The sequence below is a fragment of the Dermochelys coriacea genome, chromosome 6, assembly GCF_009764565.3.
Source record: "Dermochelys coriacea isolate rDerCor1 chromosome 6, rDerCor1.pri.v4, whole genome shotgun sequence".
Classification (NCBI taxonomy): domain Eukaryota; kingdom Metazoa; phylum Chordata; order Testudines; family Dermochelyidae; genus Dermochelys; species Dermochelys coriacea.
This window is the reverse complement of record NC_050073.1, coordinates 25,197,693-25,223,412: the sequence shown is the minus strand read 5'-3', so window position 1 is coordinate 25,223,412 and position 25,720 is coordinate 25,197,693. Positions and strand designations below refer to the sequence as shown.

Here is a 25,720-nt window from a genome sequence, read left to right as displayed (position 1 = left end):
TGGGGGAATGGAGAGGGGGAAGAGGATTGGTCACTTGTCAAATTTAAGAATTGCCAGTGCAGTGTTTTGGGGAAAATGTTGCCTCAGTCATGCTTTGCACAGATTCATTTGTAAATGGGTAAAATTAGAACTCAGAACCAGATGGCCCATATTTTCTTTTTTTAAAACCAAATTCTGCCTGTGAATGTGGAGTGAGAGAGAAAGTGGCCATCACTTAAGTGAAATAACTTGCATATTGCTCTCTGATGAAGGAGGCCAGTTAATCAACCAAAAAAAGGACGTTCAGATAAAACGGTGGGAGTCTGTGAGGTAAAGGCACAACAGCCTAGAAAATCCAGAGTTAAGGCTGCAAATCTATTCTTAACGCCCCCTGGTGCTAGCAAGAGTCCCTCGCATAACCCGCTGTGTTAGACCAGGCACAGAGCCACAGTCTACACACGGAGACGAGCGTGCCAGGCTTTGTGGGTCAGTTGCCGATGTGCGGAGTGGGGATTAACCCCCCGACAGACCCAGACCGCCCGGGCCGCTCGGGTTCATTTCCCAGGCGCTGCCCTAGGGGCACTGACCTGTGGATGATCGCACAGGGCCTGCAGCCCGGACGCTGCCCTATATAGTCACAGCAGCCACCTGCTGGCTCCCTGCCCTGCCCAATTGGGGCACGTGTCCGAGGGAGGGAAATGAAGGGGAACCGCTCAGCCCCGTCACTGCCACGACCCGCGCCAGCGAAGCCCCCAAGCCTACCTGAGAGCATGGGGTGGGGAGCGGGCTCCGCCGGGCGGGGCTGCCGGCTGCTCGGGCTGCTCCTGTGTCTCCGCAGCGGGCTCCAGCCTGCAGGTAAAGGAGGGATCCCGGGTCCCCTAAGGCGGGGGAGGATCGGGTCCAACTTCGGCTGCCCCTTGGCAAAGAGGGTACGGGGCAGGGTCACTGGGGTCTGGGGATTCTCCCCGCCCCCGAATACTCGCCTGGAGGGGGAGCAGGAGTGGGGGTGGGACAGGGTCTGTCGGGGGGGGGGGGGGGCAGGGGTGACACTTCTGGCATCCCAAGACTGAAGCTGGTTCCTTAGTCCCAGGTCTTTATTCCAAAGGCCATCAAAAGTCACTGCTGTAGGCTTCTAGTTTTAGAAATTTCACCGGACTAAATGCTCCTGTATGTTGTAACAATATATATTCGACCAAGACCCCCAATCCCACATGGTGTAATGGCCTCTCACTTGCAATAAGTAACTGATGTCTGAGGGTGTATAACTGACAAATAACTTGACACCTGCCTGCAACTATTAATCTGTTCTGAGGTAGTTGGCACATGCCACTCCCTGACCTGAAGCTTTACTTCTGTGCAACATGCCGTATATATCACCCCCACCCAATTTTCTGATTTGCAAATGCTGCTGGAGTAAGGAATCGGCTTTGAATAGCTGTGAGAAAATAACTGGCACGCCAAGGGCCTCATCCTTATGACCATTAGGCTGTTCCGAAGTAGCTGGCACATGCCATTCCCTGACACACAGCTTTATTTCTGGTCCCTTCCTTTCTTTCTTATTCAAAGAGCATTAGCAAACTGCAAGGGTGGGGGGGTCGGGCTATGGGGTGGCAGCAGTTGGCCCAGAAATATCACCTTCGGTCAGAAAGTGGCATGTACCAGCTCCTTCAGAACAGTTTAACAGTCTCCTCTTATTGACAGCAAAAGATGCATACAGCCTTTAACAGCAGAAAGGTTAATTTGACACATTTTCTCTATAAAGCTTCATTCCAAATTGTAATATGCGAGCAAATCTAAACATAGTGCCAATAGTATGGAATAAATAAATATTCCCTGGAAATGATTTCATATTTAAGAGACATCCTTTTGGGAAAAACCTTAAGAGTTAGAGCTGAGAAGTTCTCAGATGAACTATTTTTAAGCCACAGATGGATTGTAGCCACTCAGGCTAGACGGCCACTAAAAATAGATATGTAAAAGGGAAGTACTATGCCAGCTATTCCTGGTGGACCAAATCCTCAAGGCTGGTTATTCAGTAACAGTGGATAGGGTAATCCCCCACTGCCACATAAACTGGCCATGAATTGGGTAGATTGATCCTCAGGACAGTTGGCTCAGTGTGGAAGCATCTCACCTCTTCTTTACAGAAGCAAGTTGAAGAAAAGGAGCTCACCTAAATCCTGACTTCTCAGATCAGCTCACAATAAACCAGTACCTCTCCCTTACTTGGCCAGCAGGATCCCACAGCCACTCCTATGGGAAGGGGGATGGAGAATTCCTGTGTTCCAAAAGATTTTTCTTTTTCTTTTGTTTTTCAATGCCCTTTTAATTGTCCACCTGACCTTATCACCTCCCCTGGTTGCCAATTTCAGTGCTGTCAGCTGAAAATGCTGCATTCAGGGAGTACAGTCCTTCTAAAGTTCCTCTGGGGACAATGGGAAGAGAGAAGAAACCAGCCCCCACCCACCACACACACACATCATGGCACTAGGAGCATGTAGTGCCTCCGCACCACTTCAGGAACCATGAATTCTGTCCCGGGGTAGGGGGGTGGGGCTGAATTATTTGGCCACCCATTAGGGAGGAGTTTCCCCCTCCATATCTGATGAAGTTGCCTCCATAACTGTAGAGCCCAATTTGGCTGCATAGTTATGGTGGGTGGGTTCCCCACTGCCTGAGGACTCTGCAGTAACAATTAAATTCTTGAGACCACCATCAGACTTCCTACGGTCTGTATAGGTCTTCTCAATGCAATGAGTATAGTAAGGCAGTGATACAACCTCTACTCTATCCCCTGATAATCTTTCTCAGCCTCAGCACATGCCATCTCGTGTCATCTCTCCACCTGAGGGAGTGTTATACAAGGATTCCTGAAGCGGCTGGTATGTGAGCAGTATGAGTCTGAGCTCAGGAAGTTGAAAATGAATAACTTTAAACCATGTGTGAATGCTCAACACTTAGGGGGAGCCCACAAATTTGAGAGGCTGAGGTCACAGTTCTCGTCATTATTGAGTGATGCAGCATTACACCGTCCTGTGTGTACAGAACATGGCAAATGGAAAATAGGGACAAGAGCAGAAATGTACCTAAATGGAGACAGTGTCCCCAAGCAGACCCATAGGCAGCCAAGCAAGAAAATGTGCATATGGTGCCATTTCTTTTACTGTGATCACTTAGATTTGCCAATGATTGAGATCATTATCGGGATCCTGGAGTTGTTTCCTGGGTATTTTGAAACACCCAGTGAAATTCTGAGTAATTTCCAAAGATAGATTCATAGAATCATAGACTTTAAGGTCAGAAGAGACCATTATGATCATCTAGTCTGACCTCCTGTACAACACAGGCCACAGAATCTCACCCACCCACTCCTGTAACAAACCCCTGACCTATGTCTGAGCTATTGAAGTCCTCAAATCATGGTTTAAAGACTTCAAGGTGCAGAGAATCCTCCAGCAAGTGATCAGTGCCCCACGCTGCAGAGGAAGGCAAAAAACCTTCAGAGCCTCTGCCAATCTGCCCTGGGGGAAAATTCCTTCCCAACCCCAAATATGGCGATTAGCTAAACCCTAAGCATATGGGCAAGACTCACCAGCCAGACACCCAGGAAAGAATTCTCTGTAGTAACTCAGATCCCACCCTATCTAGTGTCCCATCTGAGGCCATTGGGCATATTTACCGCTAATAGTCAAAGGTCAATTAATTGCCAAAATTAGGCTATCCCATCATATCATAAACTTATCAAGCTTAGTCATGAAGCCAGATATGTCTTTTGCCTCCACTGCTTCCCTTGAAGGCTGTTCCAGAACTTCACTCCTCTGATGGTTAGAAACCGTTGTCTAATTTCAAGTCTAAACTTCCTGATGGCCGGTTTATATCCATTTGTCCTTGTGTCCACATTGGTACTGAGCTTAAATAATTCTTCTCCCTCTCTGGTATTTATCCCTCTGATATATTTGTAGGGAGTAATCATATCTCCCCTCAGCCTTCTTTTGGTTAGGCTAAAAAAGCCAAACTCTTTGAGTCTCCTTTCATAAAAGAGGTTTTCCATTCCTCGGATCATCATAGTAGCCCTCCTCTGTACCTGTGCCAGTTTGAATTCGTCCTTCTTAAACATGGGAGGCCAGAACTGCACACAGTATTCCAGATGAGGTCTCAACAATGCCTTGTATAACGGTACTAACACCTCCTTATCTCTACTGGAAATACCTTGCCTGATGCATCCCAAGACCGCATTAGTTTTTTTCATGGCCATATCGCATTGGTGACTCATAGTCATCCTGTGATCAACCAATACTCTGAGGTCCTTCTCCTCCTCTGTTACTTCCAAGTGATGCGTCCCCAGTTTATAACAAAAATTCTTGTTATTAATCCCTAAATGCATGACCTTGCACTTTTCACTATTAAATTTCATCCTATTGCTATCACTCCAGTTTACAAGGTCATCCAGATCTTCCTGTATGATATCCTGGTCCCTCTCTGTATTGGCAATACCTCCCAGCTTCATATCATCCTCAAACTTTATTAGCACATTCCCACTTTTTGTGGCAAGATCAGTAATAAAAAGATTAAATAAGATTGGTCCCAAAACCGATCCCTGAGGAACTCCACTAGTAACCTCCTTCCAGCCTGACAGTTCACCTTTCAGTATGACCCATTGTAGTCTCCCCTTTAACCAGTTCCTTATCCACCTTTCAATTTTCATATTGATCCCCATCTTTTCCAATGTAGTTAATAATTCCCCATGTAGAACTGTATCAAATACCTTACTGAAATCAAGGTAAATAAGATCCACTGCGTTTCCTTTGTCTAAAAAATCAGTTACCTTCTCAAAGAAGGAGATCAGGTTGGTTTGGCATGATCTAGCTTTTGTAAAACCATGTTGTATTTTGTCCCAATTACCATTTACCTCAATGTCCTTTACCTTCTCCTTCAAAATTTTTTCCAAGACCTTGCATACTACAGATGTCAAACTAACAGGCCTGTAGTTACCTGGATCAAATTTTTTTCCTTTCTTAAAAATAGGAACTATGTTAGCAATTCTTCAGTCATACAGTACAACCCCTGAGTTTACATATTCATTAAAAATTCTTGCTAATGGGCTTGCAATTTCATGTGCCAGTTCCTTTAATATTCTTGGATGAAGATTATCTGTGCCCCCCGATTTAGTTCCTTTAAGATGTTCGAGTTTGGCTTCTACCTCGGATGTGGTAATATCTACCTCCATATCCTCATTCCCATTTGTCATCCTACCATTATCCCTAAGATCCTCATTCCCTCAGTCTTTAATGAGGCTAAAGTATTTGTTTAGATATTGGGCCATGCCTAAATTATCCTTAATCTCCACTCCATCCTCAGTGTTTAGCGGTCCCACTTCTTCTTTCTTTGTTTTCTTCTTATTTATATGGCTATAGAACTTTTAACTATTGGTTTTAATTCCCTTTGCAAGGTCCAACTCTAAATGGCTTTTGGCCTTTCTCACTTTATCTCTACATGTTCTGAGCTCAATAAGGTAGCTTTCCTTGCTGATCCCTCCGATCTTCCACTCCTTGTAGGCTTTTGCTTTTTCTTAATCACCTCTCTGAGATGCTTGCTCACCCAGCTTGGTCTACAACTCCTGCCTATGAGTTTTTTCCCCTTTCTTGAGATGCAGGCTTCTGATAGTTTCTGCAACCTTGACTTGAACTAATTCCAGGCCTCCTCTGCCTTAGTAGATCCTCAAGTTCTTCAGTCCAATGCACTTCCCTAACTAATTTCCTTAATTTTTTAAAGTTAGCCCTTTTGAAATCAAAAAACCTAGTCACAGATCTATTTTTGTTTATCCTTCCATTTAGTTTGAATTAGCTCATGATCACTCGAACCAAGTTTGTCCCCTACAACCATTTCTTCTATGAGGTCCTCACTACTCACCAAAACCAAATCTAAAATGGCATCCCCTCTTGTTGGTTCAGCAACTCTTGGTGAAGGAATCCATCAGCTATCGCATCCAGGAAAATATGAGCCCTATTATTATTACTAGCACTTGTCCTCCAGTCTATATCTGGGAAGTTAAAGTCTCCCATGATCAAACAATTCCCATTAGTATTTACTTTGTTAAAAACATTAAAGAGGTCTCTATCCATATCCAAATCGGATCTCAGTGGTCTATAGCACACCCCAAGCACTATCCCAAGGGAGAATCTAGTACGGGGTGGGGAAACTAAGGCCCCCGGGCCAGATCTGGCCCCTTGGGGCTTCGGATCTGGCCCTTAGGATTGCCTTCCATGGTGCCGCAGGCCACGTGCCAATCTCAGAAGTGGCTGGCACTACGTCCCTGCAGCTTCGTGGAGCAGGGGGCAGAGGGCTTTGTGCATTGCCCTTGCCTCCAGGCACCGCCCCCCACAGCTCCCATTGGCCGGGAACAGGGAACTGCAGCCAATGGGAGCTTCAGGAGAGGTACCTGGAGTTGTGGCAAGGGCAGCATGCGGAGCCCTGTGCCTCCCCTCCCCCAGAGGCTGCACAGGGGCATGGTGCTGGCTGCTTCCCGGAGCGGTGTGGCGTGGGGCCAGGGCAGGCATACAGGGAGCCTGCTCTGGCCCTGGTGCACACTGCTGCCACCCCGGAACCGCTTTAGGTAAGTGGCACCGGATCGGAGCCTGAACCCCTTCTGCACCCCGCCCCACAACTCCCTGCCTGCACCTCACACCCCTCCTGCACCCCAACTCCCTGTCCTGAGCCTCCTGTCACACCCCACACCCCACTGAACCCTAACCCCCTGTCCTGAGCTCCTTCCTGCACTCCGCACCCCTCCTGCACCCCAACCCGCTTCCCTGAGGCCCCTCATATACCCAGCACCCCTCCTCTGCCCCAACCCCTTGCCCTGAGCCTGTTCCTGCACACCGCACTGCCCCCACACACACCCCGCACTCCCAACCCCCTGCCCCAGCCTTGCATATAATTTCCCCATCCAGATGTGGCCCTCAGCCCGAAAAGTTTGCCCACCCCGGCTCTAGTAGCTTTCTTCCCCAATGTGATTTTTGCCCAGACAGACTGTCTTATTCATTCCATCACTTCTTATTTTTTTATAGTCTACCTCATCATTGATATACAATGCTACTCCACCATCTTTACCTTTATTTCTGTCTTTCCTAAACAGCATAGGGATAACAAAAACATGGTGGAATACCCTTCAATACCTGCACTCCAGTCATGACTACTATTCCACCATGTTTTTGTTATCCCTATAATATCTGGTTTCACTTTCTGCACCAATAGCTCTAGTTCCTCCATTTTGTTACCTAGGCTCCTTGCATTAGTGTACAAGCATCTTAATTTTTGCTGTTTGGCTTTGCTCACATTCTTTACCCGATTAGGCACAGACATTCTACCACCAGTATCACCTATTAGACTGGTATCTACACTACCCTTCCTCCTTATGTCCATTTTCCTACCCAGGGTAGTATCCTTTCTTACTTCATTTTCTTCCCTCTCAATGTTAAAATCCGGTGTGGAGATTACCTGGACATCTCCCAACCATCTCCCCCAAATTCCTAGTTTAAAGCTCTCTTAATCAGTTGTGCCAGCCTCCATCCTAGAATTCTATTTCGCTCCCTACTCAGGTGAAGTCCACCCCGAGAGAACAGTCCTCTGTCCATGAATGCTTCCCAGTGGCCATACATCCCAAAGCACTCCACTGCCTGAGCCATCTGTTGATCATCATGATCTTGTCACACCTTTGTTGCCCTTCTCTAGGAACAGGCAGAATCCCACTGAAGATCACCTCGATTTCCTTAAGCATCTTCCCCAGCCTGGCATAGTCTCCCTTGATACCTTCCAGCGAGAATCTAACCATATCATTTATTCCCACATGAAGGATAATCAGTGGATTATTTCCTGCTCCCGTTAGGATCCTCTTCAGCCTCAGGTCCACATCCTGTATTTTAGCACCCAGCAGACAGCACACCCTTCCGTTCTCTGAATCAGCTCTGGTTACAGGCCTTTCTATTCTTCTCAGTAAGGAGTCCCCAATCACATAGATCTGCCTTTTCCTGGAGATGGTGCGATTCTCCGGTCTATCCCCTATTCCCTATGTCTGCAAGTCCTCTCAATTCCTATTGTCCTTTGCAATCCTCTGCAACCCATCCCCTATCCTCCTGGGGCTCATATTTGGTGTTGTTACCTCCATTGACTCTTTCCCTCTTCCTAGAGGACTAGCTGCTCTTCTTTTCTTCCTTGCCCTCTCACCATCAGTGACCACCTGCTGTGCCCCTTCTTCATTTTCCAACTTCGGAAACCTGTTCCTGAGCCTATTTCGCCTTTACTAGCATGTCTTTTCCTCTGCCTGGTTCTCTTAGTCACATGTTTCCACGGTCCACTTTCCTCACCCAGCAGTCTCCCCTCAGAGTTCTTTGGTCCTGCTTCCATCTGCAAGTCTGAGCTTTTCCCTTCAACCTCCTCATGTCTTTGTTCCATCGTCCGCTCGAACCCCCTTCTAAACTCAACCAGAGTTTCCATCTGCATCTCCAATCTTTGGATCTTTTCTTCTATCAGTTCTATCAGATTTTTACAAAAATTCTATCTGAATTAATTATTAATTTGTCTTTCTCCTCAAGGGGAAGGGAGAAGAAATAGGTGATGATGTGTCTCTCTCCCCCGCAGTGATGAGAAGCCAGCAGGACAGTTTTTCCTTTAAAGGAGATGGACAAGTGACTCCTGGATTAGGGCACTAGTCTGGAACTCACCTGCATTAAATTCTCTGTGCCACCTTCCTACTTGGACATGGGCAAGTCATTCAGTCTCTCTGTGCCTCATATCCCCATGTGTAAAATGGGGATAATAGCACTTCCCTACCTCACAAGGGTGCTGTGAAGATAAAATACATAAAAGAGTCTGAGGTGCTCAGCTATTATGGTAATAGGGTCCATATAAATACCTGGGATGGACGGATGGATGGATGGATGGATGGATGGATAGAATACACATTTCCCTTCCATTAGGTGCTGCTGTAGTTCTACAACAAAGCTCCAGTGTATAACATGTAATATGCAGTGTATGCACTGCTAAAGTCCCTCCTGCATTGTAGTTCCCAAGAGGCAGGGCCACCCAACTAGCCTGTGTTATCTCTATTATTTCATTCAAATAAAAGCAAAGATTGTTATTTATAAAGCCATTAACAATTTAGGGAGGAAAGCTTTCATTAGATTACCAAAGAGACAGTTTATAAAGGATTATGGGTGCGGAAACAGGCTACTAAAAAACTGCATGATCCTTGAGCCAATAATAACTCCTTTAAAAGGAACCTTTAGGATGTATTGCTTCAAATATACATTTTCTATTTTTAAAGAAACTCTTCAAGTGCTAATGGGAAGCACCCCACAAATAGTGTCACTGAATGATAACATCTCCATACCATGCAATCTCTCTGGGTACAATACAGCAGAACTGGATATCAAGAACGTGGGAGTTACCTGGTATCTTAAGACTCCAAGGGCAGACCAAGAAGAAAAAGTATTCACATTTCATGCTGGAGCACATATTTCCCATAGAAATGGGGCCAGTATGTCTGACAATGACCTGAGAAGAGGAAATGCTGCACTCTCTCTCCCACAGATACAGTTTAAGGAAGCAGGAATATATAGGTGCTATGTTATTGTCGCCCCTTCTGATGCTCATGGAACATCTGTTTTAGAGGTAGTTGGTAAGTGACTTTATTGTACCATTTATTTTTTACTGCATCACCTGGGGACCTGAAGGCAGAAGATTAGAGTCCATCTTAGTGGTACCAGTTTCCTCACTCCCCTGAGCCTCTGTGGGGATGGGGTGGGGGGTGTGAATTGCATTATATCAGTGGAATAAGCAAGGCACCTGGGTAAAATGTGCTAACAGTTATGGTGATGGTGTGGTGAGCCCAGCCGTCCGCAGGAGATTGTATATGGGCATTAGCAGTCTTCATCAGGCTAATGTGTTTGGGGTTTAGTCTGGTATTTTTCATCTCTCTCCATCATAGTTGCCTTTAAAAGGGCACAGTCCCTATTCCTTATTCACTGTCACTTTCCTTGCCACAAGCAGAGAAGACTGCAGTTCATTTTCCCCTGCAACCTCTCCATAGTTGTATCAGTCTAAATATTCCCCTTCCATGAATTTTTTGCAGGCGAGGGGAAAATATGTACCTAAATAGCCTGTTTGTCATAATCTCTAAGGTTTTGGCCAGGTAAGGTTTTCATTATCCAATCCTCAGACTTGCAGTGGCATTTTCAATATCCAGACATGCTCTAAATCTGAGAAACTCTATTAATTTCATAGATACTTATTTACAAAGAGCAGAAAATAATAAAACTACTAAAGTGCTAATGATCATAAATGCTATTTATCTTCTAAAGATTCACTCTTGTGATCTTGTTTCTGGGAAAAAATGACTAGATTAGCAAAAAACAAAAATGAAACAAAAAACCCCACTTCTGCAATGAGCATTAAACATTGTACATATCAGACATTTAGGAAATGTGTATATTCAGTGTACATAAACACTGTTAAAGAGCCAGAATATCCCCGATGATGAAACTGTTCAGGAAGGACAGGCAGGGCAGAAAAGGTGGGGGAGTTGCATTGTATGTAAGAGAGTAGTATGACTGCTCAAAGTTCCGATATGAAACTGCAGAAAAACCTGAGTATCTCTGGATTAAGTTTAGAAGCGTGAGCAACAAGGGTGATGTCGTGGTGGGAGTTTGCTGTCGACCACTGGACCAGGGGGATGAGGTGGATGAGGCTTTCTTCTGGCAACTAACAGAAGTCACTAGATCTCAGGACCTGGTTCTTATGGGAGACTTCAATCACCCTGATATCTGCTGGGAGAGCAATACAGCGGTGCACAGACAATCCAGGAAGCTTTTGGAAAGGGTAGGGGGCAATTTTCTGGTGCAAGTGCTGGAGGAACCAACTAGGGGCAGAGCTCTTCTTGACCTGCTGCTCACAAACCGGGAAGAATTAGTAGGGGAAGCAAAAGTGCATGGGAACCTGGGAGGCAGTGACCATGAGATGGTTGAGTTCAGGATCCTGACACAGGGAAGAAAGGAGAGCAGCAGAATACGGACCCTGGACTTCAAAAAAGCAGACTTTGACAACCTCAGGGAACTGATGGGCAGGATCCCCTGGGAGAATAACATGAGGGAGAAAGGAGTCCAGGAGAGCTGGCTATATTTTAAAGAATCCTTATGAGGTTACAGGGACAAACCATCCCGATGTGCAGAAAGAATAGTAAATATGGCAGGCGACCAGCTTGGCTTAACAGTGAAATCCTTGCTGATCTTAAACACAAAAAAGAAGCTTACAAGAAGTGGAAGATTGGACAAATGACCAGGGAAGAGTATAAAAATATTGCTCGAGCATGCAGAAGTGAAATCAGGAAGGCCAAATCACAGCTGGAGTTGCAGCTAGCAAGAGATGTTAAGAGTAACAAGAAGGGTTTCTTCAGGTATGTTAGCAACAAGAAGAAAGTCAAGGAAAGTGTGGGCCCCTTACTGAATGAGGGAGGCAACCTAGTGACAGAGGTTGTGGAAAAAGCTAATATACTCAATGCTTTTTTTGCCTCCGTCTTCACGAACAAGGTCGGCTCCCAGACTGCTGCACTGTGCAGCACAGCATGGGGAGGAGGTGACCAGCCCTCTGTGAAGAAAGAAGTGGTTTGGGACTATTTAGAAAAGCTGGACGAGCACAAATCCATGGGGCTGGATGCACTGCATCCAAGAGTGCTAAAGGAGTTGGCGGATGTGATTGCAGAGCCATTGGCCATTATCTTTGAAAACTCATGGTGATCAGGGGAGGTCCCGGACAACTGGAAAAAGGCTAATGTAGTGCCCACCTTTAAAAAAGGGAAGAAGGAAGATCCTGGGAACTACAGGCCAGTCAGCCTCACCTCAGTCCCTAGAAAAATCATGGAGCAGGTCCTCAAGGAATCAATTCTGAAGCACTTAGAGGAGAGGAAAGTGATCAGGAATAGTCAGCATGGATTCACCAAAGGCAAGACATGCCTGACTAATCTAATTGCCTTCTATGACGAGATAACTGGCTCTGTGGATGAGGGGAAAACAGTGGACATGGTGTTCCTTGACTTTAGCAAAGCTTTTGATATGGTCTCCGACAGTATTCTTGCCAGCAAGATAAAGAAGTATGGGCTGGATGAATGGACTATAAGGTGGATAGAAAGCTGGCTAGATTGTTGGGCTCAACAGGTAGTGATCAATGGCTCCATGTCTAGTTGGCAGCCGGTATCAAGTGGAGTACTCCAAGGGTCAGTCCTCGGGCCGGTTTTGTTCAATGTCTTCATTAATGATCTGGAGGATGGTGTGGATTGCACCCTCGGCAAGTTTGCCGATGACACTAAACTGGGAGGAGAAGGTAGGGATAGGATACAGAGGGCCCTAGACAAATTAGAGGATTGGGCCAAAAGTAATCTGATGAGATTCAACAAGGACAAGTGCAGAGTCCTGCATTTAGGACAGAAGAATCCCATGCACCGCTACAGACTAGGGACTGAATGGCTAGGCAGCAGTTCTGCAGAAAAGGACCTAGGGGTTACAGTGGACAAGAAGCTGGATATGAGTCAAGAGTGTACCCTTGTTGCCAAGAAGGCCAATGACATTTTGGGATGTATAAGTAGGGGCTTTGCCAGCATATCGAGGGACGTGATCATTCCCCTCTATTTGACATTGGTGAGGCCTCATTTGGAGTACTGTGTCCAGTTTTGGGCCCCACACTACAAGGAGGATGTGGAAAAATTGGAAAATGTCCAGCGGAGGGCAACAAAAATGATTAGGGGACTGAAACACATGACTTATGAGGAGAGGCTGAGGGAACTGGGATTGTTTAGTCTGCAGAAGAGAAGAATGAGGGGGGGATTTGATAGCTGCTTTCAACTACCTGAAAGGGGGTTCCAAAGAGGATGGATCTAGACTGTTCTCAGTGGTAGCAGATGACAGAACGAGGAGTAATGGTCTCAAGTTGCAGTGGGGGAGGTTTAGGTTGGATATTAGGAAAAAACTTTTTCACTAGGAGGGTGGTGAAGCACTGTAATGTGTTACCTAGGGAGGTGGTGGAATCTCCTTCCTTAGAAGTTTCTAAGGTCAGGCTTGACAAAGCCCTGGCTGGGATGATTTAGTTGAGGATTGGTCCTGCTTTGAGCAAGGGGGTTGGACTAGATGACCTCCTAAGGTCCCTTCCAACCCTGATATGCTATGATTCTATGATAGTAATATAACCTTTATCTCCTAACAGCTCAACCGGAAGTCAGCCTGTCTCCAAAGGAAGTTACAATAGAAAGCGACAAGGAGAAGACCCTGTTGTGTGAAGTCAATAAGTTCTACCCAAATTTGATTGACGTTAAGTGGATGAAGGTATCAAAGAATAACCAGGACAGTAGTGTAGCAGCAGAGGATATCCACACAGGAGCCTCTGTGGAAAATGAAGATGGCACATTTAATGTCACTAGCATACTAAGGCTGCAACCGTCTTTGCAAGATAATGGAAATGTCTATAGATGTATTGTGAATCACAAAACATTTCCAGCTAAGTTACTTCTCAATAGCACCTTGACTGTCACAGGTATCTACCCCCTTTAGGGTCTTATCTCTTTTCTTTTTTATATATCATGTGTTCCAGAATGCTGTAGCTAAACCTCTTTTGAAGGAATTTGAACCGTGTCAACCTCATGCTGTCCCAGCAGTGCAGTGAGACTAGGTGTCATTTGAAATAGACAGCAGGGCAGGAGAGCTGGCCATGCAGTGACATTCAGAACAGTCGGCTTGCTGACATGTCAGCCAGAAAGGGAGAGGGAGGAGTGGCAGAGAAGCCAAGGAGAGTCAGTTCAGTGAAAAGAAGGGGTTGAAATGTGCTGGCAACATGTCACAGGTCTGACCTTTTCATATCAGGGCTTTTCTGGATGCACCATTTTAGTACCATATATTTGTGTTGGTAAGGTTGGGTGACACATGGCACATTTTAGGGCCTCTCTGAGCTAATTGAGTTGATCCACAGGTATGTTTTACAAAAGCCTGTTTTGACCCTACATTATATTATCCTCATTCCATAGAATGTTGTTAATATTTAAGTTTTTAAGTGGGCATTTTGATATCCTTAATGCTGTCTACTTATGGGGAAGGCATTTTGAAGCTGTGATTTGATACAACACAATATGCCTGGCAGTTATTCTGTGATTTCTTTAGTAGTGCAGTGGCTAGTAGAAGTTTTGCTCCTACTTTGACTTTCTTATGACATCAATTTCAAATACTCAGCCAGAAAAATAACCAGTTAATCACTTACTGTGAAAGTGTAGGTGCAGTCCACTAAATTTGGGTTTTTTTAATACGAACAAGCATAGAATCAGAATTTTCTTTATTTTTTTCATTCACAGCTCCCAAGGCAGATTTGAACAGTATAATTGGAGCAGTCATTGGAACAATAATAGCCTGTATTATTGTGCTCGGTTTGGGTACTTTCGTGTACTGTAGATGTTTGAAGAAAAGTAAGTAGTTTTAAAGATGCACTGTGCTAAGGATATTTTAATGGCAACTAGTAGCTCTTGTGAATGCTTGAATTCTAAGCCTTAACACTACTAACAATAATCAAAACAAACTAACAATAATCAAACTTAGAATGTTCATTATCCACTCACCCATTAAGTGAAGGTTAGTCACATCTCCCAAGAGCTGTGCACATCACACTTTTGCTCCCTTGCTTATGAAAAAAACAATGTTTGCTAAATGTGTCAGGTGCCTCTGAAGCCCTTTGGGAAAAATTGGGGTCATATTGTATGTGACTAGAACATTTTAAACAACCTGGAACATGATAGCTATCAATTAGGAGAAATGACAGGCTTGGTAAGAAATGCTCTGCTTTCATATATTGTCACATAAGGATTTGCTCTTAAAGTCGCTTTTTATTGGTTTAGTAGTAGGAAATTCTTCCACACAAACACAGCATCAATAGTAACTGGAACTAACTTAAAGTGACAGGTTTCAGAGTAACAGCCGTGTTAGTCTGTATCTGCAAAAAGAAAAGGAGTACTTGTGGCACCTTAGAGACTAACAAATGTATTTGAGCGTAAGCTTTCGTGAGCTACAGCTCACTTCATTGGATGCAGTGAGCTGTAGCTCACAAAAGCTTATGCTCAAATAAATTTGTTAGTCTCTAAGGTGCCACAAGTACTCCTTTTCTTTTAATTTAAAGTGGTAACTCTTAACAGTATGATGATCCATTTTTTGTTAGTGTAACTGTGCAGAAAAAACACTAACTCTCACATACACAAAGGGAGAAGTAACTCCTGCCCAAATCACTGCCTTCGTGAGAGAGATTCATGTAACAGACTGAAAAGTCAGAGGCTGTAAGTAGCTGACCATATAGTCACTTATCTGCCAAGAACTGTGGATAAGAAAGAAAAAAAAACAATTGGGGGATTTGAATCAAGGGAACTCAACTGAATGGTTTATCAGTACAAAAAATTAAAATATAAAATACGGCAGCATTGGCAAACATAAGTACATAACATTTAAGTACATCAGAAGCAGGAAGCCTGCTAAACAACCAGTGGGGCCACTGGACGATCAAGGTGCTAAAGGAGCACTCAAGGATGATAAGGCCATTGTGAAGAAACTAAATGACTTGTTTGCATTGGTCTTCAGGGCTGAGGATGTGATGGAGATTCCCAAGCCTGAGCCATTCTTTTTAGGTGACAGATCTAAAGAATTGTCCCAGATTGAGGTGTCATTAGAGGAGGTTTTGGAACAAATTGATAAATTAAACAGCAATAAGTCACCCGGGCCAGATGGTATTCACCCAAGAGTTCTGAAGGAACTCAAATGTGAAATTGCAGAACTACTAACTGTAGTCTGTAACCTATCATTTAAATCAGCTTCTGTAGCAGATGACTGGAGGATAGCTAATGTGATGCCATTTTTTAAAAAGGGCTCCAGAGGTGATCCTGACAATTACAGGCCTGTAAGCATGGCTTCAGTACCTGGCAAACTGGTTGAAACTATAATAAAGAACAATATTGTCAGACATATAGATGAACATAATTTGTTGAGGAAGAGTCAGCATGGTTTTAGTAAAGGGAAATAATGCCTCACCAATCTACTAGAATTCTTTGCGGGGGTCAACAAGCATGTGGACCAAGGGGATCCAAAGGATATAGTGTACTTAGATTTTCAGAAAGCCTTTGACAAGGTCCCTCACCAAAGGCTCTTACGCAAAGTAAGCTGCCACAGGATAAGAGGGAAGGTGCTCTCATGGATTGGTAACTGGTTAAAAGATAGGAAACAAAGGGTAGGTATAAATGGTCAGTTTTCAGAATGGGGAGAGGTAAATAGTGGTGTCCCCCAGGGGTCTGTTCTGGGACCAGTCCTATTCAACATATTCATAAATGATCTGGGAAAAGGGGTAAACCATGAGGTGGCAAAATTTTCAGATGATAAAAAATTACTAAAGATAGCTAAGGGCCAGACAGACTGCAAAGCGCTATAAAAGGATCTCTCAAAACTGGGTGACTGGGCAACAAAATGTCGATTCAATGTTGACAGATGCAAAGTAATGCACATTGGAAAGCATAATCCCAACTATACATATAAAATGATGGGGTCGAAATTAGCTGTTACCACTCTAGAAAGAGATCTTTGAGTCATTGTGGATAGTTCTCTGAAAACATCCACCCAACGTGCAACGGCAGTCAAGAAAGCAAACAGAATGCTGGGAGTAATTAAGAAAGGGATAGATAATAGGACAGAAAATATCATGTTGCCTCTATATAAATCCATGGTATGCCCACATCTTGAATACTGTGTGAATATGTGGTTGTCCCATCTCAAAAAAGATATTTTGGAATTGGAAAAGGTTCAGAAAAGGGCAACAAAAATGATTAGGGGTATGGAATGGCTTCCGTACGAGGAGAGATTAATAAGATTGTGACTTTTCAGCTTGGAAAAGAGAGGGCTAAGGGGAGATATGATTGAGGTCTAAAAATCATGACTGGTGTAGAGAAAGTAGATAAGGAAGTGTTGCTTACTACTTCTCATAACACAAAGAACTAGGGGTCACCAAATGAAATTAAGAGGCAGCAGGTTTAGAACAAAAGGAAGTATTTCTTCACACAATGCACAGTCAACCTGTGGAACTCCTTGCCAGAGGATGTTGTGAAGGCCAAGACCATAACAGGGTTAAAAAAAACTAGATAAATTCATGGAGGATAGGTCCATTAATAGCTATTAGCCAGGATGGGCAGGAATGGTGTCCCTAGCTTCTGTTTGCCAGAAACTGGGAATGAGCAACAGGGGATGGATCACTTGATGATTACCTGTTCTGTTCATTTCCTCTGGGGCACCTGGCACTGGCCACTGTTGGAAGACAGGATACTGGGTTAGATGGACCTTTGATCTGACCCAGTAGGGCCATTCTTCTATTCTTATGTAATTGATTTTGATAGGTTTTTAGTGTATTGAAATACAGTGTAATGTTATGCAGCAGAGATAGAAAAATTTCAGTTAATTTCTTCACTTGTCTTTCTTCATGTGGTGCACCAAGCAACTAATTTACATATTTTTCCTTGCAGTTCCAACTGTGACGTGACACTCCATATTCATTATAGAAATATGTCTATGATATGAATATGGCATAACTAAGATATATATTATGCAAGATGACTCATGTAAGGTATAATTGGAAAGGTTATGATTTACTGAATGTGATTATCCAATTTGTATGCATGTATCATTTCTGTATCTGGAGTTAGGAATATTGACTATGTAACAATTACAACCGTGATTATACTTGGAGATGCGCACCAGAGAGTAAGAAATCACCCTTGATAGACCATTAGGAAAAGACAATGAGTCTTTAAAGATGTGGATCTCCCATCTTCTGGGAGTTCCTTCCTGTGGACATGGCAAATAAACCTGGTTTCAGAGTTGCTTTGACACTGCTAAGTCACTGGATAATGTCACCTGGTACAGAGTACCACCCTGGACACTGCTGGTACTTTTCCACTGGAGACAAAAGCTTCCCACCTTATGTAAATTCTATTTAAGGCAGGGGAGTAAGACAAACAGGATTCTTCTCCATTGCCTTCCTGCCCAAGAAGAAAGACTGCTGAAAGTATCTGAAGAGACAAAGGAACTGAGCTAAGGGCAAGGCAATGGCTGAGTCCAGGCTGAGACAAGGGGCCCAGTCTGTAAAGAGAAATAACTGGAACTCTCAGCTACAGAAACTCTGCCACTTGCCTAAAACAACATTTAGGGTGAGACATTACATTTTGTAACCTTTCAGAGTGGTAGCTGTGTTAGTCTGTATCAGCAAAAAGAATGAGGAGTACTTGTGGCACCTTATAGACTAACATATTTATTTGGGCATATTTTGTAACCTCTGTCTTGAGTGTATTAAGCTTCGTTTGCTTTTTTAGTTTTATTTGCTCAGTAATTGCCTTGTTCTGTTTGCTATCCTTTATAATCACTTAAAATTTACCTTTTGTAGTTAATAAACTTATTTCTTGTTTATAACATAACCCAGTTTGTGGAATACATATCAGGCGGGGGCATAAGCTGTGCATATCTCTCTCCACATTGAGGGAGGGGGCGATTTTTATGAGTTTACGCTGTACATATTTCTCTCTACAGCGCAAGACAATATTATTTTGGGTTTACACCCCAAAAGGGATGTGCATGTGAGTGCTGGATAATATCCCTGAGCTGCGTCTTCCCACACAGAGCTGGCTGCAGTCTGTGTCTGCAGCTTGGTGTGACCTTACCTGTGTGTGTGTGCCGGAAAAGGCTTGAGAGCCTGGCACAGCAAGAACAGGGTGAGGAAATCCAGGCTGGTGGAAAGGGTGGGCTCAGTGGGACTCCAGCACATCAAGTGGCATCCCGGACATGGGGGTCCAACCCATCACACCACTGACAATCAGGGCTGGCCTTATCATGAGGTGAACTGAGGTGGCCACCTCAGATGCCAGACTGGGGGGGAGGTGGGGCACCTCTAGGACCCAGAGTTTCAAAGTTTTGGCCCAAGCATGGGGGCATGGGGGGGTCATTTGAGCTCCCCGCCTCAGGTGCCAAAATGTTGTGGGCCGGCCCTGTCGACAATAATACCATTCGTAGGGAATGCAGAAATGAAGCATTTGGAAGATGCTTTTTTGCATTGCCAGATTTCAGGCTTTCGTACAAAACCCTTAACTGTAGCCTTTTTTCTAAAAAAGTATCAACAAAAACAAAAGGAGAAATGTACTCTTGGAACAGTGAAAAGGGTGCCCTCGAATGAGATGGGGAAAGTGCTGCTCTCCTGATTATGTCAAAGAATTTTCAGTTTCAGATACATTTGCAGTCACTAGGTAATGGCACTTTCAAAGTTCCATGCACTATTCATGTATCTCCAGATGTGCATGAGCTTGACGAGGCAGAGCACTCTCTTGAAGTGACTCATAAGGCCCTTCAGGAATGTCCTGCTGTTCAGTCAAGAACACTGACTGTCATAGGTAAGCAAAGTGCTTCAGAGTATGTGAAGCAGTTGGTTTAGCTTCTGCAAGTGCAGCAGGTTTCCCATTGACAGGTTCATAGCTGGCATTACAATAAAACATTTATCAAAATGAATATTGAGTCTCGCTCCACACTGCAAATCCGCATGATGGGAAATTCAGGCAGCAATTTATTGTTTTTGCTTCAGGGTATTGAGGCTGGGTGTTTTTTTCTGAGGGTAAGAGCCAGTTGCTCTGCCCCAGGCTTCCTTTCCTGGATGACCTGTGGGCTTTAGTTATCCTGATCTGAACACATAGCATGGCTGGTGGTAAGATAAATAGGTCCTGCCTATGTGGCTATGTTGTTATAACAGTACTGAATTCCCTGGTATCTAGTCATTCTCCTTGTTCCCCGCCTCCCCCGTATAAGATGTTAAAGTCACAAAGTGCTTCCCTAGTTTGCATTTGAAATTCCTAGAAACATGGATACTTGAGAATGACAGGTCCTTTTAAATATCATGTACTTCTTGCAATGGAGAACTCAGAGGGTATACTTGAGATGGACATAGAGTCTAAAGGAATTACAGGTGGTGGGAAGTATGCCTGGCTAGTATACTGGCCTGCCACCCTAAAGAGGGCATGGTCTGTGAATTGGTGGCATGTTTAACCTCTGAAAAAACCCAAATCACTGGCATATATGTTGTCATTAGCAAATGATGGCTGGTGACACCCCTTTTGCTACTTCTCAGAGATGCAGCAATATGAATTTCACAACACATCCCCCTATCCTGTCCTGAGTCTTGATCTGACATGACTGAAGTCAATGGAAGCTTGACTATTGATTTCAATGGGCACAGGTTCAGCTGGTGGTCAGAACTTACATGTGGCAGCTCCCTTTTGTTATGTAATTTAGGGCACAATTCAACCCTTACTTTATGGTAACAGTGCCTCTAATTTGGTAGATGTGTGCGTGTGAACCCTATTTTTTCATACATTTTGTACAACTTAATGCTTATGAGCAAGAAGAATTAGCAGCAATGGCTTGAAGCAGACTGGTATAGCTCCCACTCCAGCTTTGCCAATGGACCTCACTACTGATTGGTAGCATCGCTGCAGTCCCAGCTCCTTGTTTTTCCTTGAGGGGAGATGCACAGTTTTATTTGAACATGGTAAATGTACACACACATATATATATTTTGCATCAGATATAATGCAGCATATGACATAATTTAAAGATGAATATACTACACAATAATTGGTGGAACAGTGTCAATAAGATAGTATTCGATAACCTTCAGATCTAGTATTTTATACCTGATAATATTCAGGTGGAAACTCCTACATATACTTGCTCTTCCATTTAATAATACAGAACTTGACATTTAAATTTGTTATTTTAAACTTTGACTACTGTGATTAATGTGGCCCCCTTTAACTGGAATAAGATCTACATCTACCAACTCTCATTCAGAACCAGAGACTACTATATATTGGGCTCAGATTTCACAGAACTTTTCTACTGTGTCAAAGACAACATGTACAAGTTTGAGTTGCTTAAGGTAGATATTGATGTCATGGCATCACATTTTCAATGTTGGAATGGCAGGAGTTGCATGTAGATTCAGAATTACCCTGTCCCGCAATCACTGACATTGCATTCTTGATGCCAAATTCTGAATCAGTTAATTGATCTTTTGTATCTGCTTCTGAAATTAGGGTATTAGGTCTAGAATTGAGAAGATAGTCAAGCTTTCTCAAACGGATTGACTGCTTAGCAGAACAGATGTGTAAGGGTGCAGCTTCAGTGTATCAATGAAGCAAACTTCTGCCCAAAATTAGAGGTATGTAATATTTGCTTTCTGTTCAGAGCCATAGGTGAGTAGTAGAGCCTCGTAGTATAAAAAACCGCATCTCTTTGTAAGTACTGCATATGGATGTTTCAAACGCATACTGCAAAGTGCATGCTCACAGTCTATTTTCCATGCTAGCTTTCAGATCTGTAGGTTGTGATTTGAATCTTGGGAGTATTTTGTTCTAAATAAAAGTATATAGTATTGATAGACATTCAAAGGAATTCTTATTGGTGGGAGGGAGTTTGATTTTTCCTGAACAGACATCAGAAAATATCTCATTTACAAATACATGTAGAATATACCAGTGAGAAACTAGCATTTAACCTGTTACATTTATTTTGTGATTTTGATTTTTTTAAGTTCACTATTTGATGTACCTGAGGACAGCATTTCATTTGGCACAATGTAAAATGTTTTACTTTTGAGTGAAACTATGAAACTTGGGAAAATGCATCAGCCCTTATAAAACCTCAACAGTTGTCATTTTAAGAGATGCCCCAGCATAAGAGCTGATAGCGTGCGGTTTCTGGCAGGAGAGACGCAGCTCTTTATAGGACTGAGACATATGTTGTTTATCACATTTTAAAAAGTGTGCAAATCTGATTGTTTTCCTTTCTAAACTGTGCCAGTGTTGGATCCAGTGCTGTGTTTCATAGATGTGCCAAGACCAAATAAGCATCTAACTTTGACTTGCACAGTTAATTCTTTCTTCCCTGAAACAATTGATTTGGTTTGGTATAAAGATGAACAAGTGCCAGAGAAACGCTTCATTAGTGATGTGACTAAGGGACCAGAGGGGCTTTTTTTTTTGCACCAATACATGAACATTTTGTCCTAAAATTGAGGAACTTGGAAATAAATTCATATGCAAAGCTAAATTTAAAGGCTCACACCAGTATAGAGAATCTGCTTGGATGCTGAAAAATTTGAGTGAGTTAAAATCTCAAAATGTTATTTATTTTCTTTTAGTAGAATGAAAACTTGGTAACTGTCCCCACTCAAACCCTTTATGCATAATAATCCTAATCCCCAACTGCCCACTTAATTTCAAGTGCCCACCTTCAATGTGTGTTACCCCTTCTGCTTAGCAATCTGTCCCAATTTGTATTTAGCTCACAGGAAGGGAAGAACAGTATGAGGTCATCCTGCCTCCTGAAACAAAGTAATTGAACTTTGGAAGATATAAGCAAGGACAGAAGCCATCATTGGCATCCATCACTAACCAGACACAGGGGCATAGAACTCTTACGAGCTGAGACAGATAGGTCCTTCAATGACGGGGTTGGAGTTGAAGTCTCTGGAACCGAATACAAGTGAGAAACATGCAGGAGAGAGAAGCTTGGCCTGGGTTTTACTTTTGAAAGAATACATTGCAAAAGTTTACTGATCTATAAAGAAAGGGGGGCTGAAACTGAAGTGATAAGCAACTGAATCAACTGATTGTATATAATATTATTGTATTATACAAATATATAGAGGGAGGTCATTTCTGAAAGCTAATGACAAACTGGTGATTAATATCATTGTGAAATGTATGTATTAACACTTTATAAGGAGTTATGGATGCTCATTGATATTAGGCCATATGGTCTGCCCAGACAGGAGGAAATGTCACAGATGTCTTCTATGTAAATTAAGCATAGTGGAATCAGGAACAATGGAAGTCTAATTTACATAGAAATCATACAGAATGATGCATTTGTAGAACTTTTTCTTATTGCCTTTTGTGTCCTTTGCTAGGCATAACTCATTTTGTGCCTTAGCCTTTCAAATTTTGTACCTACATGCTTGTGCTATTCTTTTGTCCTTATTTCTAGCAATTTGTCCATGTTTTACTTTTGTAGGATTCCTTTTTGATTTTCAGGTCATTAAAGATCTGATGGAACCATATTGACCTCTTACTATTCTTCCTATCTTTCCTTCACATTGGGATAGTTTGCTGTTGTGCCTTTAATATTGTCTCTTTGAGAAACTGCAGCTCTTCTGAACAACTATTTCCCTCAGATTTTCTTCCCCCAGGACCTGTTATCTGAGTTTGTTAAAATCTGCTTTTTAAAGTCCATTGTCCTTAATTTGCTGCTTTCACTCCTTCTTTTCCTGAGAATCATGAAATCTATTATGTCATGATTAGTCTCCCTAAAATTGACTTAAACTGTCAGATTCTCAACTAATTCATCTCTATTAGCTGGAATCAAGTCTAAAATGCTGTTCCCTCTGGTTACTTCCTCTACCTTCTGAAATAAAGATGTTGTCCCCAACTCATCCCAAGAATTTATTAGACATTTTATGTTTTACTGTATTAGTTTTCCAACAGATGTCTGGGTAGTCAGAGTCTCCCATTACTACCAGGTCTTGGGTTTTAGATATTTCTGTTATTTGTTCTAGAAATGCCTCGTCCACCTCCTCTTTCTGATTTGGTACTTTATAGTAAACCACCACCATGATGTCACCCCTAGTTTAGTCTTGGAAAAAGCCATACTTGAACAAGAGCTCTATGTAGCTCAAAAGCATGTCTCTTTCTCTTACACAAGTTGGTCTAATAAAGATATTACTTTACCGACCTTGTATCTCTAATATCCTGGGACCAACATGGCTAAAACAATACTGCAAGTAACATAGTGGAAAGTCTCTACTTTTACTTCTATACTCTTTCACTTCCTAATCATTTTACTTTTGCCTTATTTGTTGTTTTATTTGCAATATTTACTCCAAAAGCCTCAAAAATTGTGTGTGAGCCCAGTATCTCTGTGAGTGGGGAGGCTGTCACATTATCTTGCCAGATGACAAATTACTATCCAGCACAGTGTCAGGTGTGCTGGATGAGAGTCGTTGAAGAACTCATCGAGGCTGCAATTAAAACCTCAGCTTGATACAGCAACAAATCTGTACCACAGAGAAAGCCAAGTGACATTTACAGTTGAACCTTAGGACCATGCATTAGAGTTCACAATTGAAGTCATCCATTGCTACCGAACTATAAGAAATGCTTGTCCCCTCAATTTAAAAGGTGACTGGTTTTGTGCAAGGCACTTCTGCTCCGATGAAGTGAGCTGTAGCTCACGAAAGCTTATGCTCAAATAAATTTGTTAGTCTCTAAGGTGCCACAAGTACTCCTTTTTTTTTTAACATCTTCATTAGCACTGAATCTTTGCTTTCCAGCTTCCTGCATATCAGACTCTGTAGCTACCAACTACATGTTTATTTGATATAAAAATCTTTCACACTCCTCTTTATATATCTATTATTAGCACATACTACAGCATACCTACTACCTTCCTTGAAGTTTAACTTTGTTTTTATAGATTTAAACATATTTATTTATTTCCACACTTTTTGCAGGTTTTCCAAGAATTACAAGTATTGTTCTTAGTCCAAATGATATGGAGTACGGAAAACCCCTTTCCCTAACTAAGTCATGGATTTCTATCCCAAAGATATTCAGGTCCATTGGTTTCGGGAAGATGGTGAAATCAAAAAGGGTTCATCAGTACAAGAGCCAAAGCAGGATACAAGGGGATTTTTCTATATGTCTTCTAATCTTCAACTAATAGCCTCTGCTCTAGATTATGGCAGAAAGATTGGTTTAATGGTGATGCACAAGACTCTGACAAAGCCCATTACAAAAAACATGTACCTAAAACTCCTAGGTATGTATAACAAATGTATGGGTCGTTTTACTTTTAGGCATGATAGGGCAATATTTGAACTTGAGGAAAAAGAAGTATTTTTGTTTTATGGATAGCGGGCCGGATCCCCTAAGTGTGGTGCAGGAGGGTGTACATTATGCCTCCCAGCGACAGAGATTGACCCCAGGGAAGGGCAAACAATGTTACTAGCCACTGCTCTCCGCATTTGTATTGTGCTGGGACAACTTTAGACTTCAGTCAGGACTATATGGAAATTCCATAGGGGGAGGGAGTCTGATGAAAAGATCTAGGTCCAGATTTACAAAAATATTTAGGTGCCTAAAGATTGAAGATAGGTGTTTTTGTAAACCCTAATATGCACTGATGTTATGTCAGTGCCAAACCAATTGATTTTCAATGGCAGTCGAGTGCCTATCCTGCTTAGGTGTATTTGTAAATCCCTCTATGCATTTATCTGCATCTTTAGGCACCTGAAGTCCTTTGTAAAGCTGTCCCCTTGACTGTATCCCACTGCTGACTACTTTTGGTGTAGCAACAGAGCTCTCCCTTCTTACAAATGCTCATGGTGTCTTCAGAATATTTTGGAGTATAATGTAGCCAGTTACAATTTCTAGCCCCAGGTTACAGGACTTTGAAGTGAAATTGAACAGTTTTACCTTTTATATTTATTTATTATTTTTATGCTGTTGAAGAGACACTCTAAGAGTTATAGAAATTAATTTAAACAAAGATATCTTTCAGGCACCATATACATAAGCACAATGCACTAACTAGGA

The 25,720-nt window shown here is 42.8% G+C and overlaps 1 protein-coding gene across 1 annotated transcript; it reads left to right on the top strand.

Moving 5' to 3' along the window:
* Nucleotides 1–690: 690 nt before the first annotated feature.
* NCR3LG1 (natural killer cell cytotoxicity receptor 3 ligand 1) lies at nucleotides 691–18,041 on the top strand. The gene is made up of 5 exons (XM_043517612.1): nucleotides 691–834; nucleotides 9,302–9,655; nucleotides 13,228–13,554; nucleotides 14,363–14,473; nucleotides 17,552–18,041. Exons 1-5 carry the CDS (start codon nucleotides 750–752, stop codon nucleotides 17,566–17,568), a joined length of 894 nt encoding a protein of 297 aa, XP_043373547.1. The 5' UTR covers nucleotides 691–749; the 3' UTR covers nucleotides 17,569–18,041.
* Nucleotides 18,042–25,720: the final 7,679 nt, after the last annotated feature.

What these genes read in the sequence shown, in the direction of transcription:
- NCR3LG1 (XM_043517612.1), top strand. Translation starts at nt 750, where the DNA reads ATGGGGTGGGGAGCGGGCTCCGCCGGGCGGGGCTGCCGGCTGCTCGGG. An exon ending in ATCTGTTTTAGAGGTAGTTG is followed by an intron (nt 9,656 to 13,227) that starts GTAAGTGACTTT and finishes ATCTCCTAACAG; the next exon opens with CTCAACCGGAAGTCAGCCTG. An exon ending in TAGCACCTTGACTGTCACAG is followed by an intron (nt 13,555 to 14,362) that starts GTATCTACCCCC and finishes TTTCATTCACAG; the next exon opens with CTCCCAAGGCAGATTTGAAC.